At 37.1% G+C, this 22996-nt stretch overlaps 1 protein-coding gene across 11 annotated transcripts in view; it reads right to left on the reverse strand.

Moving 5' to 3' along the window:
* The window catches only part of LOC121917460 (clathrin coat assembly protein AP180-like), an 87892-nt gene that overhangs the window by 42909 nt on the left and 21987 nt on the right, over window positions 1-22996 (reverse strand). For 6 of the 11 annotated variants that reach the window (XM_042443444.1, XM_042443442.1, XM_042443445.1 and 3 more), the window contains exons 2-11: window positions 19812-19954; window positions 18181-18256; window positions 15165-15267; window positions 12657-12750; window positions 11985-12096; window positions 10250-10356; window positions 8904-8945; window positions 5389-5475; window positions 3867-3934; window positions 2413-2418 (exon numbers count right to left, since the gene is read on the reverse strand). In XM_042443444.1, coding sequence (XP_042299378.1) covers window positions 2413-2418; window positions 3867-3934; window positions 5389-5475; window positions 8904-8945; window positions 10250-10356; window positions 11985-12096; window positions 12657-12750; window positions 15165-15267; window positions 18181-18256; window positions 19812-19954 — 838 coding nt within the window. The remainder of the gene's footprint in view (window positions 1-2412; window positions 2419-3866; window positions 3935-5388; window positions 5476-8903; window positions 8946-10249; window positions 10357-11984; window positions 12097-12656; window positions 12751-15164; window positions 15268-18180; window positions 18257-19811; window positions 19955-22996) is intronic. The other 5 variants (XM_042443449.1, XM_042443443.1, XM_042443450.1 and 2 more) reach the window with 2 other exon arrangements.

Genomic DNA, 22996 nt, shown 5'->3' on the forward strand with positions numbered 1-22996 from the left:
ATTGCAATTGATCTCTGTAATGTTCTATTTCTGTAAAAATATTGTTGTGTTTATATTATAGAAAATGAGAAATATAAAAAATATAGAAAATATTTATGATTATGCATCATATTATATGAAATAAGGTAAGTATTATGTTTGTAGGGGTGAGAACATGGAATGTTGGGGATGACTGGTGACCGGCTGAGTGTCTGAACAGGATTTTAAAAAGGCTGTTGTGTGTGACTGTCAGAGATATGAATTAGGGTCAGTTAGAGGTGATCTGAGAAGAACTGGGGAAAACATATGTCTACAGTCAGAAGTGAGTTGATAAGAGACTGGAATCTATGGATTGTGTTTGAGGAAAGTAAATCTGAATAAGTACATAAGCATATATAACAACTAAGCTAAGATACTGTTTTGTAACCTCACGTGTTTGAACAACAAATAACTGAATAGTTTCATTGTCCTCTTCTGTCAGATGAATTATTTTATTTACACACACACACATTTAGGGGTTGCTATGCTGAGATTCAGTTACTGATAGGGTCAGCTACAGTGGCATCTATGGTGACAGCAGTTTAAATACAGTAGTTGCACAAGCAGAGGTCCCCAAAATCTCCATCAACAACCGTGAAATATGAGATGTCATATTTCAGCAGCTGAGCAGATCCTTGCATGTAGGTACTCCCAGGTTCCTCCAGTTAGAGTATAAGAGGTAATGGAGCTGCTGCCTGGGTCCTTGAACAGTCACTGCCAATTAGATGATACCAAACCACAGTGATTCTCAAACTGTGAATGCAATGTTTGGGTGAGGGGCAACAGTCCCTAAAAGAGGAGAACAAGAAATTTTTGGACAACAAATTATTATTTATTTAAGGAAAGATTCCTTAAAGTTCCTACCTAAAGGAACTTTTCTCCTCTCTCCCTTCCCTTTTTTTTAACAGCAGTGAAGGCACTGTTTGGAAAGTGACATGGTGTGGTATGACAGGGTGAGGTGAGGTGAGGTGGAGCAACAAAAACATATGAGGCATCTCCTGGTGAAGGGATCCTCCAAGAGAGAGGTGGAATGAGAGGAAAGGAGTGTTGTAAAGAAGGAGAGGAAAGAGGCAGAAGGAAGAGTATTAGGAAGTAGGAACGGGAGAAGAGGAAGAGGGAAAATGAGTACTGGAATCACTGGAAAGGCCAAGTGAAGTTGAGCCTGGGCTTGTCTGAGGGAAGGCAGTGAGAACTACTGGCCTGAGAGAATCTCCTCAGAATTGGGAGTGCTCGTCTACAGGAGGGGGGTAAGAAGTGGAGTCAAACCTGTTCAAGACTAAATCAGGCCTTGCTGAGGAGATGGTGAGGAAGAGATGGAGGACGATGATGACAATAACATGGAGAATGAAAGGCATGCTTGTTACAGAGCACTCCACCTCACTCTTCCATTAACTTTCCATTGGTGGAAAGAAGATTCTCCAGTCATCGCAGAGCTATCAGAAGTTGCTCAACATCCCCCCACCTCCCCATTTTGTTATTGCAAAAAAAACCAAGACAAAATCTTCTCAAACTTGGAGTAGAAGATTTCAAGAAGGGCCATCCATTGTTGAGTGGGGTTAGCTGTTAAAACAATATTTTGTGTTGAGTTAGCTTAGCTGGTGTGTGTGTGAGAGAGACATCCCCAGACAAAGGGGGATCACAGGTAAAAAGTTTGAGAACCACTGCAACAGTAGACTACATGGACCATTGTGGTGTCTCATGTTGGGAAAGGTGACCTAATCCCCTTCATGAAAGGTATTCCTAGCTTTCTGCTACATTTCTACAGATGTTCCATTTGAGTAGTTCCTCCAAATTAGTCTAAACAGAATTTGGTGGGAACTAATGAAAACCAGAACTATAAATCCATACAAGAAATCAACTAATCAAGGACAGGCAAATTTGTCTTAGCAAAACTTCAATATTACAGTATTTGAGAGTTTAAATCTCTAAGGTAACTTTAAATTACTGGAACCAATAAAATCAAAGTATTTCAACATTTTCACAAGAGTATTTCATAGGAATTTTGTCTTGGGGAAAAAAGTTCTGGGTATGTATGCAAATAAAGCTACAGGCAACAAACTAGGATTTAGAAAAGTAAAACTATGGGCCTGTACAGACAGGCAAAAATAAAACTGATTCGGGTCACTTTGGAGGTATGCTGTTTAAATGATACATGCATCTTAAGAGGCCAGAAGTGGCACCAAAGCTGCACTCTGGTACTTAGGACTGGAGCATGGCTTTGGTGTGGCTTCTAGCCTCTTAGGACACATGCATCATTGAAACAGCATACCTCCAAAGTGACCCGAAGCAGCTTTATTTTTCCTGTCTGTACAGGCCCTAAGTTAGCCCTACCCTTTCACTGAGGGCTTGCTAAAATAGATACATGCATGAACACTACTATAGAGATTTACTTACCCTTCACTATGTTGCAAAACAGCCATGCACATAAACAAAAGATAGATATAAAGAAAGATGTGTTATTAACAGTTTAGTATCATTTCTCCTAAAGTTATGACCAAGTAGTTTTGATATTTATCTAGGCAAGTGGCTATGGAATCATTACTCAGTATACAAAGCATGCTATACATGAAGTCCTAGAAGGTGTGTGTAACTATATATGTATAAATAGAGAAAGAGAGAGATATCTGGCAGAACAGAATAAATTTGAATCTATGAAAACAGCTGATGTTGTTAGCAAACATGGTCCTGCTGAGTTCATTTGGACTTCCTTCAAAGTTTATTTAGGACTATATTCTTCAACAAATTTAATCGAACTACACTAAACTATTCTAAATTTCATCTATGTTCTGTTTTACAACAACTGCTGTGAAATATTGCTCTTGAAAAATTAGACTATTGAGTTTAAGCGTGAACAACACAAGTTTTGGCAGCACCAACTAAGAACAAACAGAAGGAAAAGAATATAAATTACATTTGTCTTTCTATTAAAAAAGATTATAAAATGTGAGCTAGTTATATACTGTATAGGCAATGTACATGAAGCAAACAAAATAAACCTCCAGCACTATGTGCCACAATCAACATGGCAGCTCAGAAAGATTAGTTAAGAGATCTCTTTTCAGTAATCATGGAAACTCCAAGGTCACTGCCAACAACTAAATTGAGTTCATGCTCATTTTGCAGCTGCTGTGGAAAGGGCAACACATTCATATCAATGTCCAAAGTGCCACTATGTTGGCCCATTTAATGGGGCTACAATAAAAGCAATAAAATATGAAAATATAATCTCAGTACATTCATATTTGGTGTTTCCTGATCAGAAACTACTTCTTTATTGAAAAGAACATTGTAATGCTCCCTTATGGTGCCTGTACCAGGTTGAGGTTAGCAGCTTGAGTAGGCCAGCTACTCTTGCCAGGAAATAAGCAGCAGCCTAGCATTGATACACATGCATGTGCTAATGTATTCTGAAAGGGAGAAGAGTTGCAATACACTGCAGTAGAACTCATTAAGGACTGAGAGTGACTACACATTCACACACAGATACAGCTGGCATAATTCTGTGCTAGGGTTGCTCCCAGTAAAAAGAGCAAATGGCTAGGCTATCCCAAATGACCTATCCCCAAATTTAGATGGGCATGTTAGGCATGAGGAAAAGTATCACAGTGGAGACCATGAAAACAGCAGGCGTGGCTGTGGGATGGGGATGAATAGGGGGGTGATAAGCAATCAGGAGCTGGGAAAGTCTGTTCACTATTTGCAAGGCTGTATGAAAATGCCCCAGTACTCCTCCCTGAGAAGAATCAGCATGCAGTAGGTTTGGTGCTGTCTGCAGTTATTGAATGTGTCTACATGTTTATATCCATGTGAAGGAAGCTGATATACAGATCCACAATATTTCCACATACCTGTTCCCTTTCTTTCCTTCCAAAGTGTTTAGATGCTGTTCAAGAGTCTCCATAAGACTACTAGGAGCCTATGGTAGATAAGAAATAGTAACATTTTAAAAGAAGAGCGTGGAGAAGAGGGTAAGCAATTGCTTTGGAAGTCCAACATGTATCTTACATCTCCTCTTAACTTTCTAAAACCACTTACTTGCATGCTCATGCCATAACTTTAATCCAATAATAGAGTTATGAAAGAGAACACCATTTCCACGCTGCTACTGAAACTGTATTACTTGGTTAATGTATATTTTTTATTAACTGAAAAACCAAATGTATGAACAACATACATTTAAGCCAGAGGGTGTGTATATTAGAAATTAACAACAGCACAGGCATTCGCAGGTCAAAGTAATCAATGAAGTAGAATAAGTATTTGCATGCATAACTAGAGCTTGTGCATTCAACCCAATTAGCTTAGTCAATTTGTTTCCTTTTTGAAGTAGGGTTGTAAAATAGGGCAGAACTATATGTTACTAAAAGGACCATGAAGCTGCTGTATCTCAGATTTGACCTCACACCTCTGTAACTGTAGGCTTCCTCCAACATTAATGTTCTCGAGATGTGTTGAACTACTACTCCCATATTACCCCTGTCAGCAATTTTGGGAGTTGTAATGTAACACATCTGGAAGGTACCCAACTGGAGAAAGTTTCATTAATACAACACATGAAACACTATATTCATACCATGTCTCCCATCCACACTGATCTATGACATGTACAGTGGACCCTTGTTATACGCTGGGGTTTGGTTCCCAGATCCCCTGTGGATAACAAAATCCATGGATACTCAAGTCCCATTAAATATGACATAGCAAAATGGTGTCCTTTATAAAAAACGGAAAATCAAGGTTTGATACTTGAAATTTATACTTTTTAAATATTTTCAAACTGTGGATGCTTGAATCCGTGTATAAAAAATCCATGTATAAGAAGGGCCAACTGTACATGGTGGAATAACACTGTACACAGTGTTCTGTAAGATATTATAGGGAAATGAGTACAAGAAAGAATGGCAGCAGCTCTGTCTTTCTAATAACATTTAGTTCCACCAGAGAGAGTTTGTGACACAGGTCTGAATTATTCATAAAAGTAGTAAATTATGCCTTCAGATTTTATCCCCCAGACAAGCAGCCACGTTTTTTGTTTTCAAGAAAGCTCAAAAGATATTGTTTTATATCAAAAAAATAAAAAAATAACTAAAAGATGAGATGCACAATATTAATACTATAGCAACAGTTTAACTGATCTTCCTCATTTATATTCCATGTTTTATAGCCATAATTTCTCTTTAAAAAAAGAACCCAACATGCTCTTGCTGTTGTTACAATGAGAAAGAAAGTAAGTACAGTAAAAACAATTAACAGTGTCCTTAGCTACTCCAGGATAAAAATAGTGCCTAGATAAGCAGATTTCCACAAAGTCAGTGACCAAAGAAGAAAACCTTCAGAGGTAAGGAGAAGTACACATTTTATCAAGATTACCGGTTCATCAATTGCATAGTCTTTAAAAGGAGATTTTTCATTATCATCACTGCTTTTCAGATCACAGAGAACTCTGGTCAGCAATACCTAAGGGTTTTTTTTATACATAAAATAGATTTACACTGTCATTAAATAAATTACCTCGTTAACAATACACAAAGCTTGAAATTATGGCTAATCTGGCCTCACAGAGACCTAAATTTTCCAAGATTCCTTTCTAGATCAATAGTTCCAACCCACATAGAGGTTTCTACAGAGTAATCATTGAATTATTCCACAGGAAACTACGGTCCAAAACACACTGCAGAAAATCATCCAGTTTGAGAGCGCTTTAACTGCCCTGGCTCAGTGCTAGGGAATCCTGGGCATTGCCATTTGTTGTAGCACCAGAGATCTCTGATACAGAAGGCTAAATGTCTCTAAAAAAAACCTACAGTTCCCAGAATTCCCTAGTATTCCGCCAAGGCAGTTAAAGTGGCCCCAAACCGAATTATTTCTGCAGTGTGTTTTGGACCTACCTTAGCACAGAAACACAGTGGACCCTTACTCTGAGGTCCAATTAACATATTACAACCAATGTGGATATGCTCTACAGACTTGGCAAGTACTTGTATCCTGTATCATTTGAAGAGACACTATAGGTCTTACCTCCCAATGGTATTCTTGGGATGTAGATAATTTTTTTTCTTTGTGGGAGGTTTTGGAGGAAGACAGAACTACCTTATGAATGACAAAACTTCCTTTTTTAAAAAAAATAAGAGTAATAAAAACCACTTTTGAAACAACCTATTAGTTAACATTGGGCCCAAACAGACAAAATAAAGCTGCTTCAGGTCACTTTGGAGGTATGCTGTTTAAATGATGCATGCGTCCTAAGAGGCCAGAAGCTGTGCCAAAGCTGTGGTCCAGTCCTTAGGGCTGGAGCATGACTTTGGCGTGGCTTCTGACCTCTTAGGATATAAGCATCATTTAAACAGCATACCTCCAAAGTGACCCAAACCAGCTTTATTTTGGCCTGTCTGTACAGGCCCATTATTTTTAATATTACTGAAAAAAAATAAAATAGGAAATACTAGTTCAGTACAAGAACTTTCAAGATTAAAACTCTTTTGACTTCTAAATGTTGTAGTGCTGCTTGCCAAAAGGTGAGCAAAAAGGAATTCATATGGTCCTTCATCATATGTATGCCACAGGGGGAAAAGCACTCTTTTGTATGAGGGCTTGCTAAATTTCAGAAGTAAAGGGAAGTATGCAAGGCATCAGCTGCTGAACAGAGAAACAGAACAGACTCATTAAAAAGATGACTCTTAAAATAATCTGCAGCTAAACCATTTCAGCCTTAAATTTGACCAGCTTACTGAGGTTTGCTCAGCAAGAATTTTATAGTTAGTGCAGGTGAAACGTTCGAAGTGGTAACCTGAAGGAGGGAAAAATCACTCATTCTTCTTCATCAAAGTACAGAGACTAACATTTCTTTTAAATATTGCTCCCCCCCTCCCAGTTAACACATGCATTCCCATGCCATAGCTAGACACTATCCAGAGAGAAAGAGAAAGAGCCTACAACAGGGGGAAAAAGCAAGCTAAAAATACATATTAATTTTCTACAAACATACACAACATAAAATTGTTCCTATAATTTTCTTCTGACTTTTTTTGATGGTGGTGTCCTACAAGCCCATTAACAACAACCCATTAACATCACAGCTCTGCCCACAGGGTCTGAAAAGAAGCACTGGATATAAGCTACACTGAATCCTACTTTGGAAGAAAGGTGGGATATAAATGCAACAAACAAACAAATCAATCAATCCTCTGAATACTTGCAATAAAAAATAGCTAGCACCTTATAATAAAAATTAGCAAGATGAATCAGCAAAAACAATTAAATAGCATTTTTTCAAGCACAAATAACTGCTGGCTGGAGCTGAAAGTTGTTTCTTATTCTACTGCTAGGTTACAAATAAAAAAAGAACAGCACTATCAGTGATGGCATAGTGTACAGGAGAAAGCACACATTATAGTATAATCATGTATGAATGAATGACTTTTATGTGCCGTAAATAAAAGTCATTGATTCATACATGATTATACTATAAGTGTGTGCTTTCTCCTGTACACTATGCCATCACTGATAGTGCAGTTCTTTTTTTTTTAAAGGGGAGAGAGGCCAGCTAACAAAACAAAACTAAAAACAACTACAGATTGAGATTAATAACATTACAGATCACATAGCTATTTGCTGGTTTACATATGAATCAAAATGTCCAGTGAAATCTGATTGATACACTACTGATTAGAAGTCAAAGACTGCACACATACTGCGTTTGTCTCAAAGTACTGTATCTGTACAGATTCTCATTAAAATATTAAAAGGGGGTTGTTGTTACCTCACATAACACATAGGCTCATTATCTTAAAATTTTATAGAAGAACAAAAAGAGGAACTACCATGTATTGATTCCTAATAGATACTATTAGGGGTCTTTGGGGTTAAATATGCACCTCAGAACCAACAAGTTTTTAATGAAGAAACATGACCAGTTTTAACAACCTTTAAAGTATTTAATACAATTGGGCAACCCAGATACCTTGTTTTTATTTGCAAGCATGTAATGGAGTTACTTCATTTAAATTTGTGCCTGCAGTCTGCTTTGCTCATCCCGGTTTAAATTTATAGTGAAAAAGGCTGCAGCTGCATTGCAGAACTAATCCAGTTTGACACCACTTTAATTGCCATGGGTAAATGCTATGGAAATCTAGGAATTGTAATTTGTTGTGGCATCAGAGCTCTCTGACAGGGAAGGCTCAATGTCTCACAAAACTACAACTTCCAAAATTCCATAGCACTGAGCCATGAGAGTTGAAGTGGTCTTAAATTAAATTATTTCTGCAGTGTGGATACAGCCAAAAAAGAGTTGATTGCCACTGGAAAGTCTATATTATATGAATAGATAACATATAACAACAAATATAGACAGCAGCAGTTAATCTGTTTGCCTTTAATTTCAATGCTAATGAGCAGGCACTGAGACATGCAAACTATAGTCTGAGACAGACCACCCGAAAATGGCATTCTGCAGGTGCCCGTTTTAACTCTGGAGGGATGCTACAACTGCCAAACCGTGCAACGTCCCTCCAGAGTAAAAAGAATCCTGTTCTTCCGGGTTCTTTTTGCGGCGCCTGGGTTATGTCATGAGTGCGCCACTGGCACACTTGTGATGTAAGCGACACGCAACAACACGCAGACGCTGTGCATACCTTACGTCAAGATGGTGGCGCCCGTGTAGATGGGATGCCGCCATTAGGCTGCCGCTGTTAAACACTAGTTAACCTCTAAATTAAATAAGGCCTTTAAAAACCCTCTTCTGTGAACAAAAAAGGATGACTCAACATCAATCAAAATGGTTGCTGTTCTCAGAATATTGACTTTAAAAATTAAAGCCATTAGGTTGCATGCTAAACGAATAGAAGTCATTAACCTTAATCATCAGGCTAAATATAACAAGAACTTACTTGTGTGAGATCGGGAATGTCTCCTTTATCAATTCCAACTTGCTGTGGATCATTTAAAAACAAAAAGATTTCAGAAATATACTTTCGTTTTTCAGGGCTTTAGACCTGAAAAAGTTAAGAAACTTGACTTGACAGCACATATGAAAAGTTCTTTTTAATCTTTTTAAAGTAAATTACTAGAAGTTTCATTTATAATATACATTTTCTTTTCTCATACAGAGATTTTTTTAAAAAAGTATATTCCAAAATATAGTATCACATGGCATACTCTCCTGTATGCAGAACAGGCAGCTCTAGGGACTTGTATGCCTTGCAACCAAATCTAGATGTAGATAGATGCTATCATTATTACTTTAAATGTGCTACTGAAAAATACAAGAAAATAGTCTCTGGTTTTCTCCATCTCTAATCATCAAAATTCTGAGTATACTCTCTGAACACCATGTGGTTCCATGTGCACTACACTTAGGTGATTTGGGCAGGAGAACAGAACCAATCACTCATTTAGTCTCACCTCCATGTTCTCCAAGCAATTGCTCTAAATCTCATACCTGAGCCAGCTGCAGGTGCACACAAAAACACCTCCTATAAACTCGCTAACATAACTTGAACCAACCAAACTTGTCCAAATGCATGCCCTGTGCTGCTTTTTGGAATAGGCAGGCTGGCAATGCACCCCCTTCCTCTTCCCCAACCCCACTCTCTTTCTCTTTTGGGCAGCAAAAACAGTCCCTTTCATTTGAACACAATGGAAGAAGGGGGGAAATACAAAATAAGACAATAATATATGGACTAGAAGGTGAAAATGCTAACTATTTAGCAACTTTTAAACAACTCATGCCTGTTTGAAAGTTTCAGTAACTCACATTAATTGATTTGTAACCCTTTTGAGAGAATAACTGGCATCTGAACATTTTTGGATGTTCAAAATATTTTGCATAGATTATCCCAATAACTCAGAAACTACACTCTAACAACCTCTAACAATCTCTATCAATTGGAGACAGTCCCTTATCCATCATGTTATATCAGTTATCAATTAAATTATGCTACCTTTTGCAAGAAATTCAGAAAGTCAATTTGACCACATCTAGTGCATTATTTCAAGAATTTGGAACCATAAATTGGTGACTGAATTCCCTAGGCCAGATAAGGAACAGTGAACTTCTCCCATCAAATTCAATAACTTCACATTATAATTTGCCCATTGTAGTTTACTTATGGATATACTGCATATTAGCTCAATACACGAATGGAACCCAGAAAATTGCTAAGGTGGAGAACTGTGGAAAGTTCATACATATACCTAGATAGAGTAGAGTATATTTCTTAAGTCTTTCACTTACCTCTGCAACTTTAAGGAATTCTGATACTCTTGTCATTCTAGTTAGAAACCGTTTGTAAATTTCAAGAGCATCTTTGCACTGGCCCTTCTTCATTTCAAAAAACTTCTCTGCAAGAAATATGATAATTTTTGAGCCTCAAAAATATACCTAGTACAGGTTAAGTCTTCCTTTCCTGGAATCCCAAAATCCAAAATATTACAAAAATCAAAACTTTTTTCATGGGTGACACCTTTGCTTTCTGATATACATAAACTTTGTTTCATGTGTAAATTCAATGTATTGCATAAAATTTCCTTGAGGCTATGTTCCTTCAGGTTATCTTCCATCTCCAAGATCTCTCATTACACACATATAAACAAATACAGGTGTTCCAAAATTCAAAATCCATAACACCTCTAGTCTCAAACATTTCAGATAAGGGAGATTAAACCTATTTTTATCAATAAGATTTGGTTCAAAAGACAGCTTCCCAGTGAACCTTTTGCTCTGAAAATTCCCCATAATTAGAAGCAATGTCATAGACAAAAGGAAGATATTAATCTGTGTTAGTAATTATGGGCAGCCAAACAATCACCACAAAAGACGTAAGCACATGTATATATATTGTGAGCAGCTGCAATACTTGGGACTGTTCAAAGGGAGAAACTGGAAAGGGTATAGGTAAAAAGTATTGCTTGATTGTGTTGTTTTATCAAATGGAATCTATACAAACCTAGTGTCTAAGCTGAGCTTTCTCACAGGCCACCCAGAAATATGCTAGCATAGCTGATCTGCAAAGTACCTTCTTCCTAATTCAGTTAGCAATACCATTACAGAGCTCTGTGTTTGTTACAGATAGATAAAAAGAGAGATGGGTTCAAGAGAGTTTAATGTTATCCCATAAGCTTGGAAATTAGCCTCTCTCTTTCTCTCTAATAATGGGCTGAAACAGACAGCTCTTTTGCACCACCGTCCAGGTGGCTTCGGACCGCAGTGTTTATATGCCATATGTTCTGAAGCCACCCTGGCTGTTTAAATGAGGCAGTGGGATGTTCGCATGCCACACACTGCTGGAGTGTCTTAAAGCTGGCTTCCAGTTGTGGTGGGGTGGGAAAAGCCAGCTTTTTGCTGGCTGAACAAGAGCAATTCTTTGCTGCTCCTTTTTTGGTTGGCTTCAAGGTGGATTGGTGCTGCGGCTGTCTATTTCAGCCCAAAGTTAACTTTCAGAATTACTGTATGGAAAGAGATCTTGCAGAACCTTTGAGACTAACTGTGTGGAAGATGTTGTAGTGTAAAGTTTTCATAGACTTGATCTATGAAATGAAGCTGAGTAAGTAGACCAAAGGGTCATGCAGATGGGCAGGAAAAAAGCAGCCAGAAGCCACGCCACCCAGCAATCGCGTAGAGACTGTGGCAACCACATGGCCTGCTCTTAAATTGGGCCACCAGCAAGGAGCACTTTTTCTGATCTTCTTTTGCCAGTGGCCCCACAGCAGCTTCCAGCAGACCCAAGGGCATGCATGCATCTGTAAACCATGCCTCCAAAGCATTTGGAAGCCTCTCTTTCTTGCCCATCTGTTTTGGGCCCAAGTCCACAAAAGCTTATGCTGAAGCTTATTCCACACAGTGAGTCTCAAAGGTGCTAAAAGATCCCTTTGCATACTGATATTTTCCAGACGAATACAGCTATGCTTCAGAATTATTGTTCTGTTAATAACTGTGACATTTTAAAAACATGCCTCATTAATTTACTTACCTAATAAGTTAATAACACCATCATTGTAACAAGCAAAAAGCTTGATGAGATCTTTGAACAGAAGCATGAATGCAGCATTTATAACCCCATTTGTCAATTCGTTTGGATGAACCTACATAAAAAAAATAAAAACCCATAATTTATTCACTGTGACTTCCAAATCTGGAGCCAGATTTTCTTGCATCATGATATGGAATATAAATAATCACATACATTGTTCAGGCACATTTAAAATCACAAATTATGCCTGTTTTGTGCACATAAACAGAACAACTTCTGTTCCTGAAAATTCAGAAAGATTGTAATAAAGCTAAGTGCAGAGTTAGCTCAGCTCTTACAACTGAACAGGAGTTGGAGAGGGACACTACATCTTTGATCCACATGAACAGTGAAATCATGTCTTTCTACCCTGTGGAATAATATAATACTGGCTAAGGAAAATTCAGATTACTGCTAAAAATTGGGGGAACAAATTCCTACTATGAAATTTTAGTGGGGTGCAAAATGGACCTATGTGCAGTTCAGTCCATTGTTCAGCTATTTATTCTTTCTGAATCTTGGAAAAGCTTACAGGAAGTAAAAGCATGTTAGTGCACATTCAATGGCCCAATGTGATACTTTATTTCTACTGAGGTGGTTCTTTTATCACATAACAAAATTTTAAATACATACATCAAACTCAAGAAGTGCATCTATTTGTCCCTGCAATATAGGCATGCTCTTCAGTAATTTTTCTGGAGCCATTGTCCTCATTACACCATCCGCCCTGCAAATACAAAAGAAGAAAAAAAAAAGGGGGGGGGGGAAGAAACTTGCACTCAGCAGAACTGACCACACAGATATTATTTAATAATCAAAGTTTAATAAATCAATAATCAATAATCAAAGTTCCAAAAGGAAGATTTACATTAATATTAAAGCAGTTAGTGTCTAATTACAAGAAAACATATACAGTAGTCAGCAAGTGTTCCACCACCCAACAAGAGAAGTATCTAGTCACTGAAAGCGATGACAGTAATGAAAAAAATGCCTGATCTCTATCAGCAAAGCCAAATGCTAGAAAATTGCTATCATTTCTTGGGTTTCCTAATATATTCTAATCAAATACAAATTTATGATTATAATTCAGTTACATAATGTGGTTATCCAAAGAAACCAAACAGTTAATAAGCAATTTTACTACAAGTGTCTCACAACCTTAACCAAGATAAACTATAGACTAACAAGTGGATTTCCTTCTCTCTTTAGTCACTGATCTTGTTCTTTTGTATTCTTCTTCTTTTTTGTCACCTTTATGGATTATTTCCTTTCAAAATAAAACTCCAGTTATCCCCTCCACCCCCCAAAAACTATAAACATATATATCCTTGGAAATGAATGAGGTCTTATTTTTAATTAAAACTTAAACTACAAAACCTTCACAGAATGGGATTACAAGTTACCTATGGGTTCAAACAAACTTTGTATATTACTGTTTTGATGGGGGAAGTGTGTAGATAAAGGCTTGTCCTGGTATTTTCCCCTTTTGAATGACAATTTGGCCTGGACTATTCATTTCTAATTTAATTGTTTCTACAGAACTTAATTGAGAATATTTCATATAAATACAGCACAACTGCACTGGGACCATCTTTTCTTTCCTTCTATTACTCACCTATACATGGAAATCCTCAAATTATACCATTAATAACTTTATAACATATACAGGTATGGTAGCTCTCCTTTATTTTTTCAGATATGTTTCTTACCCTTAAGTGATGGGATTACTAAGATAGAATGAACTGAATCTAAATGTTAGTTCCAAATAGAATAAACCCACTGACTCAAGAGAAACTCAGTAATTCAAAACTTAGGTAAATTCCATTTATTCCATTTAACTCATGTACTGAGTCCAGTCAAACTTATCAGCAGAACCGTAGAAACCAATGGGACATAAACCAGTAATAACACATTTAATTTCCATTTATTTAAAGCGTACTACTTCAACGAGTGCTATCAGTATGCCAATGATACCCAACTTTTCTTCTCCTTATCATGGAAGCTGGCTCAGGCTTTGTAAGTGCTGGATCAGTGTCTGGATGCTCTAATGGGCAGAATGAGGGTCAATAAACTGAAGCTAAATCCAGTAAGATGGAGGCTCTTTTTATTAGTGATTCTTAGTTCCAGAAATGGGATATACAGTCTGTCCTAGATGGGATTGCTGTTCCTTTCCCCAAGGGAGCAGGTACAAAGTTTGGGAGAGTTCCAGGCACACTACATTTGCTTTGTCTTGTCCACCAGTTATACTTTTTCCTGGACAGGGTTAACCAAGTACTTCATGCATTAGTAACCTTCCCATTAGACAACTGCTATAAACTCTGTGTGAGGTTGCCCTTGAACATGACTCAGAAGCTGCAGCTAGTGCAAAATGTGTAGCCTTCATACAACAATCATAATACACTTCTGCTCTGAATTGAAGGTGCTTGTGATGACATTCAAAGCCCTAAATGCCTTTGGATCTCACTGTTTGAAGGAGCACCTCTTTCTATACACGTCTAACCAGACTGCAGTCTATGGGTTTTTTTCTAGTTCTAATTTTATGGAGGACAGTGCGGGGAGGACATGGGGGAAGGCCTTCTTGGCTGTGCCCCCCCAACTTGACTAGTGCCAAGGTTGACTTTATTTTGGCACCATATAAAAATACGGCTTTTTGTTTATTAATTTATTGAAAAATTCACATGGTTTTAAACTGGTTAATCTTTTAAACTGTTTAGTATGCTTTTAATCTATTGACATTATTGTTACTGTTTTAAATTTTAAGTTGTTTTAAATTGCTTAACTGATTTTATTCATATACTGCCCTGAGATCTCAGGATATAGCCTGGGATATAATAAAAACATCATCGTCATCATCATCATCAGTAACAACTAACAACAACACCAATAATAACACTGTTCCAATTATGACTTGATTTGGATCCAACCCATTGCCAATTTTTCTATTCACAATCCTACAGCAGATTTGTAAAAGCTTGTAAGCCACATTGCTTGTACATGCGATACTGTATATTCTTACTCTACTGTACTATTCTTAATAACTTTACTGAATTTAATGACAGGGGCAATGTTTGTAATAATTGCAGCAACATGTAGGTCATTACATTAGACCCAACAGCACTGTAATAGACAAAGACAACTTACCCTTTCTTCACTCTTGCAAAATCAAATGCCATTTGTCTGTAGGAAAATGCTTTTTCATTCAAGTATCTACTGTAGCGCCTGATAAAGGTGGACATGTCATATCCTGGAAAAAGATGCAATAATATGTTGGCCAATTTACCTTTTTTCATTCTTAGTCTTTAACAGTGGATCAAGAGAAACTGCATACATTAATACTGAGAGACTGTTGTACAGTCGACCCTTCTTATACACGGATTTTTTATACACGGATTCAAGCATCCACGGTTTGAAAATATTCAAAAAAAGTATAAATTTCAAATATCAAACCTTGATTTTCCATTTTTTATAAGGGATACTATTTTGTTATGTCTTTATATTTAATGGGACTTGAGCATCCGTGGATTTTGTTATCCACGGGGGATCTTAGAACCAAACCCAGCAGATAACACGAGTCCACTGTATTTTAGCAATATGCTATTATTCTATTTAAAAATATACCTGCTGATCTATGGACAGACCATATCAAGAATAAATGATCCTTATATGACAAATTTCAAAAAGGAAAATGAAACTGGTTCTTTTTAGATGCATTTACAACATGTTTAAGTTATTGTCAAATGAATCTTTTACAAAGTGTGGGGAGTTATATTGAGAAGCCAGTGCACATGAGTGTATGTCCCATGAAGTCGCCTGTTAACTTATAACAGCTTGAAATGTCAAACATAGTTTCAGCCTTAAATCTTATTAATACCTTCTATACTTTCAAGGGTGCACATAACCTGTGTATAAATAGCCTTCTTTTCCAGTGCTGGTCCTAGGGCTTTAAGTAAGGATGTGTGGTTTACATTTTTTAGATTACCTAAGCAGTTTTATGTCACAAAAGGACATTCTATTAACTATTCTTTTGCCTTTATACACAGAGGTGGGAATGATGTAGCCTTCCAGATGTTGGACTGCAAGTCCCATCAGTCCTAGCTAGGATAGCCAGTGGTGAAAAATAGTGGGAGTTACAGTACACTGACATTTGGTGGGCCACTCCTGCTTTCTAGTATAATTTCTACCATGCCATGTGATGGTTGCCATTATAATTCTATCTTATGCAAACAGTGCCTGTGATTGAGTCAGAAATTTGACCATATGTACAGTAGCTATTACTATTATGACATCTTCATTGTCCATGCTATCAACAGGCCTTCATAGGAAATGAGACAGGAACCTGTCTCCAAGGTGCTTACAGTCTAAAATAGATGAAGGCAGTAAATAAGTGAGATACTTACAGAAGCAAATATTCAGGCCAGGTCAGTTATACTCTTACTATGTGATTTCATTTGTTCTTAAAGGAATGTATGAGGATTAATGTAGTACAACCAATTAAACAGAAGGATGGAGGAAGGAAAAGCAAGAATTCAGAATTCAAGTTTCTGCAGACTTCCATTATAAAGCCTTCAAGTCATTTCTTGGCCAAACTTCAGTGTGAAGAATTGTTCATTTCTGAACTAATTTACACAAAGTTAAACAACCAAGCATCAATAACCATGGAACAGAATCCAAGACTGAAAAGAACGGACTGCAGGAACAAGGATCTTGTTTTAATCATTGTTGTTGTTTGCCTTCAAGTCATTTCCAATTTATGGAGACCTTAAGATAAACCTATCACAGGGTTTTCTTGGTAAGATTTCTTTAGAGGGCTTGACCTTCGCCTTGCTCTGAGAGAATGTGACTTCCCCAAGGTCAACCAGTAGGTTTTCATGGCCAAGTGAGGATTCGAACCCTGATCAACTAATGTCCTAGTCCAATGCTCAAAGCACTATAACCAACATATTTTGGATACAGACTGATATGGGGCTGAGGACAGACAGCACTTCCCAGTGTCTCTTCTGCTACTCCTAGACAATTTTATAAAGATATATCACAACAATGTACTCATGAAGGACAGCTGCAGTGGAATTTTGACTAAGCAAAAGGCAAGAAATTAGAGAAATGTGTTATACAATAGCAGAGTTTTATGAGCTTAGTTCTTAAGTGCATAGCTCCAGGCTTTAGTGCATTTAAATGTCATATGAGATTCCTTCTTAACACCTCCTGGAAAGGAAAACACACATTGAAATTTCAGGACTCTAAAAAGTCATTCCAGCATAGAATGACCCTCCAGTTTATCTTCCCTGTTCCATTTATCCCTTCTTAAATAAGCACAGCAGTTTTTCCTTTTCTTTCTCAATTTTTTGTAGTTTTTATATGAAAACTACTTCCTGTAATAAAAAATAAGGCACCCACACATGCTCCCTTCAGAAACCACACATGCTCACAAATATGGGATGGCACGCTGCCAAGCAACATTGCCAAAAAAATAATAATAACAGATGCAAGCCTCCATGACTATAAGAAATTGAAGCAAAACTTAATTTACTAAATCATATTTCAAAAAGTAATAAAAGCCACAAGGCTCTGTTTTGAAGATACTGAGCTGGCCTATGATATTTCACAATTTATCAAACAAGAGCCTCTACTCATCATTAGAAATCCAAATTCAATCTTTTATTTTCATTCTGTATTACAGTACCACACCAGAGAGAAAGCCATTTTAGTGTACATACACATACACACAACCTTGAATCTCACCTCCACAAAGTGACATCTGTTTACCACTGATTCTAGAGACTAATCCCGAAGGAATTTTTCATCACTGAGTTTGAAGACTTGTTAACCCTTCTCTTAGTGACATATGCACGCACACAAACAAATCTCTTAGAAACACCTTTGAGTCTACCTTGCTTTTTAAATTTCAAAACTGCTCCATTTTCAGGTCTACAGGGAAGCAGCAAGGTAATCCTCACAGAAGAATTAATTCTGTGGAAAGATTTTACAGCAAAGCAGTTGAGCAGTAGTGAATATATTTATGTTTTCTCACACACAAGTTCTTGGTAAATATTTGCACTGATCCAGCTGATATATGTCACAGTCTATAAGGAAAATACATAGTACAAGAACTTTTCACAGATATTAGTGAAACATTATTGGGGAAATGCATGGTTCTTACCATGTGATCCACTTTTGTCCAGAAAATTGCTGAGGTTGAATAGTGTGTTTCTAGATGCCAAATACTGAATAAATCTCTAGGAGGGAATGAAAAGGAAATAATTAGTTATAATTTGCCCTTTAACATTGTCCTTTTATTATTTCATGACAAGCCCACAAGCATGTTTCCTTCTAGGTGAAAAACCATGGGAATAATATTATAATGAATCTCATGGTTTACACGTCTCTTGCCAACTTGAGTAATTCTGCCTGGAGTGGATACAGATGGCCTGGTTCACAAAACCAGAATCTGTGATGCATCCTTCCACATTAAAAAAGGTCTTAATCAGACAGTAATCAGACAGTACACTTTTGTGTGTAGTAATAAAGATGTAAGAGCACATTTTAAAATGCTCTAGGAGTGACTTTTATAAATAGATCCCAATATGCATATAGTTAACTGTGCAAGATAACTTAAAAACAAAACAAAAAATAGAATTTTACATATGGCTGCTATAATGAAAAGACTACACTGACTTTACAGAAATCCCCCCCAAACTAATTTTGCTCAAAGAGACAAAAAAGAATTAATACTTAATCATGATATATGTGTATGATACCATCAGAGCATACAACAATGCCAGTATAATCTTAACATTTTGCAATACTCCATCAGCATCTGACTGCATCCCATCGAAACTGCCTATACTTACCCCACATCCTTGACACAAGATCAAAAGTAAATTACTCCTACAAGTATGCCAAGGCAAGTGATAAGTAATCCATACAAAAAAAATATGATTTAAAATGGTTAAATAGGATTTAAGTCAGAGAAAGGAATTGAGAGTAAAATTCAAAATCTATAAACTCACACTTGAGGCTCCAAAATGATAAAGTAGTGGATACCTACTATGTAGGAAATAAACTAGTTATAAATGAGTAGAGAACTACACCACAGAAAAAAAAGTGGCTGGCATAATATCTACACCACAGCAAAATCACTACCATTTTCTAACTGTAGGGAAGAAATTAAAATATTCTCTGAAGGATTTGGGGGTCCCTTCAGAAAAGGAACTATTAATCAGTTTTTCCTAGTATATCCTGTAGGTATACTACTGCGGTTCAGCTAAAAGCAGATGGAGTTGGAAGGAGATGCTACTGACACTGTTGCTGTGAAGATTCATTGACAAATCCTGTGGTTCCTGGTCATATCCTGCCAAGCAAGGCCTTGGGAATAGGCATGGCAAGAGACAAAGACAACAGCCTAATCCCTAACCATCCCCATCCCCAATCTTCGTTCCAATAGAGATATCTTGTGAAGAATTCAAAGAGTAAAGAAATGAAAGGAGGAGAGTAAAACTGCAAAAGATTTATTTAAAAAAAATAACTATTTCTTTGGAATTACATAAAGATTTTTGGGGGGAGGGCAGGTAAACCTCTTAAGTAGGAGACAACATAAGAGCCTGGCTGCCAATCACAGTACTATACCAAAAGGCTTCAAATACTATCCATAAACCAGAAAGAAAGGCATTATTTTTACAAGTGAAAATGCAAATCTGTATTTAAATTGATTAAAATGAAAGTCATATTTACTTTAAAACCCAGTTTCTATTATTTGAGTGGAAATTAGCTCTTTGAATACAGCGTACTTACCTCATTGCCATGAACCATTAAATGATGTGTTGTAACTAAGGCTTTGAACACAACCACCCAACTACTATTTGTTGCTCGCTCAAAAAGTGTATCAGCCATTTGGGGAATGTTGACATTTGTCTCATTTGTGGCCTGGATGAGATCTGTTTTGAAAAAGAAGAATAGCTACAGTCAAAACAGATATTATATTTGTTAAGACCATATCATTTTCAATTACATATCAAATCTTTTCTCAGTACTTAGTAAATGAGAAAGGTAATTGGACATGTGAAAATATTTCTTTCAACTAACTCTACTGAATTGCCTCTTAGCCATTTGGTTGCAGTGTGAACCACTGAGATATGAAGATAAGGCAATTCACTAATGGAAGTTTTCTGCCAGGAATACGCTCTGCCATTTTTGTGTTAGTGATGCAAAGCTGAGATACATAATCCACAGGGCTGAGCTATTTCTCCCCATTGATTTTTTCCCACTAACAGTGACTCCTGATCGATTTCTCTTGTGCTTTTTGGTGGCATGAGGTCTCTGGCAGTCTCAAGGAGCATTGGCTACCAGAACCACCAAAACTAGCCACCACTCACTTACCTGAAGGAGTGTGTCCTCTGAAGTCTCTGATTGACTGAGAGAGATAACACTGGAAGGCTCTTCCCAGTGTACTACTGGCCATAATGGTGTGAGAAAACTCCCTGAGGGAAATTTGCCTCACACCCTCATTATATACATTTGTATCCTAGCTAAGACTTTTTTCTCCTAGCAGATTGGTTTTATTTTTTGCTTTCCTTATCAATTCAACAGCTGGCTTTTCAGTATGTTAACTTTCAAATTGGCTGGATCTTTTATTATTTTTACTTATTTCTTTAGATGCCTAAGATTGTGAACTACCAGTTTGTGTGTGTGTGTGTGCATGTGTAAAGCAAACAACAAATATAATTAAATAATGTTAGCCAAATTAAATAATAATAGTTACCAAATCATTCCACCCCATTTGTTATAATTGCTTTTACAGCAGCTATATTAGTGTATCTTTATTTTAAATGTAATGTTTATTTTTATTTCTTACACAGAGACCAGAAGAGCAATATTGATATTATAAGGTATACTACTCTGAAACCATTTAAACTGTTGGTTTATGCTAACTGTTATGTTAGAATCAATTCATGCTCAGTATGATGGCATCTACAGAAGTGTTCATTTAGGAAATGCTATAATTGCAAATTAGTTTGTGAGTCGAGATCAATATGGACTTGGAAATCAGTCTAATGGGTAGCCAAGACTCACTTTGTTTTCCTATCAGCACTCTCTTCAACTAGACGTTTTAGCTGCTGATCAATGGGATGGTACACTGAAGTCTCATAACCATGCAATTGGCTTTGTGAGAATTCTTCAAGCACATATTCTACAGGTTTACAAATTAAATAGGAGCAGACAGAATTACTCTAATAAACAGTGATATGCTCAAGAGCAGTGAACAGTTCCTAAAACAGTTGACACCTAAATATAATATTTCTTGCAATTTGGAATATAGTATTTCAATGCACAGCTTGTCTTATTAAACCAAGAGCAGCTACGGAAAATAAATTTATACCAACCCAAAACATTTTGCTGCCTGAAGCAAAGAATGAGATGGTGCTTCTGTTGCATTCCAAATACAAAAGCTGGCTAGACTGGCAGCTGGGTCTCAGTCTGATCCCAGCAACAGGCCAGCATCATCCACCACCCCTGAGGGCAACAGATTAGCTTAAGGGGCACAGGGCAGGCCATGTGATGCACCCAACAGTGCCCTCCAACAGCCCAGTCACTGCTCAGCTGGTATCTGCTTACCGTCTTCCCACAACAAAAGCTGCAGTGGTAGGCCCAGAAGTTACTAGATGAACAATGAAATGCATGTACCAAGCTAGAGAGAATTGCCAGGTGAGGCTTTGGAAAACACCCAGAGGACCTCTGTTTCCCAGCATCAGCTATCTGACATGGATATCTCTGTCTGCTAGTGGTAGGCCTGACTGAATTCTGGGGCTTTTATTCTTAGTAAACCAACTATGTTGCTGTTTGACTACTATCTGTGATTTAAAAAGAAAAGAAAATGAAAAGAGTTTCCTGTAGGAAGAAAAATAATTGCTTTCTATCTGAAAAATATCTGTTTCCTCCAGTTGAGGAAGTCAGTATTATAGTGCATCCATTTACTGCAATTGTGTGATCAAGCAAAGGCAATTATTAATACTTAAAACCATGAACAATTGACAGATTAGATTATGTGGAGATCTTGACACCACAGTGTTGCTACCTACAGGGGAAGTAGATCAAGTAAGGGAAGTAATTCATTTTCAAATTAACTCACAATGCACCCCACCAAACAACCTCTCCATGGGCAATCTTGACTTCATATGGACAAGGGGAAAGCTCAACAAGCAAAACAAGTGATCTATCCTAGTATGCCTTACTTATTCCAAGGAGAGACAATACAAAAAATTAGGGACATTATCTACTGCCAAGTCTATAATACACTCAGCCTTCTGTATCCACAGATTCTACATCTATAGATTCAACCATCCACAGTTGAAAATATTTTTTAAAAATCCAAAAAGCAAGCCTTTATTTTGCCATTTTATATTATTATTGTTATTGTTATTATTTCTTACCTGCCTCTCCCCACTTATTAAGGTGAGGAACAAGAACAATTAACAGACAAACATTTGTTAGAAACATATTGGCTAAAACACACATCAATTAAAAGAACAAACAAGATCTACACAAATTAAAAAAAAAATAAGAACACCATATTACTAAGCCATTGTATATAAAGGGACTTTGGTATCTACAGAGAGTCCTGGAACCAAACACCAGGGGAAACCAAAGGCCAACTGTATTTCCTTACCTTTTTCTCCCTCCTTTCCATTATCAACACCATAAATTATCTCCTGGTCCCAATCTGTAATGAAGCAGTAGCAGCAGCAAGCAGCCACTGCCACCACACTTTGAAGACATGCATTGGAGGCAGTTCCATCTTTGGAGCTGGAGGAGACCCACATCCCAATAGGAAAAAAAATACTGCCTCAAGAAAAATAAATAGATCCATGCAACAAGCTGTAAAGGCTAACATATCTGGATAACAGAAATCCTGAAACATCACTTCCTCCTCTGGACCTAAGAAGTGTTTGGCTTCAGGAAAAGAACAATACAACAGACAA

The sequence above is a fragment of the Sceloporus undulatus genome, unplaced genomic scaffold (genome assembly GCF_019175285.1).
Source record: "Sceloporus undulatus isolate JIND9_A2432 ecotype Alabama unplaced genomic scaffold, SceUnd_v1.1 scaffold_19, whole genome shotgun sequence".
Lineage (NCBI taxonomy): Eukaryota > Metazoa > Chordata > Lepidosauria > Squamata > Phrynosomatidae > Sceloporus > Sceloporus undulatus.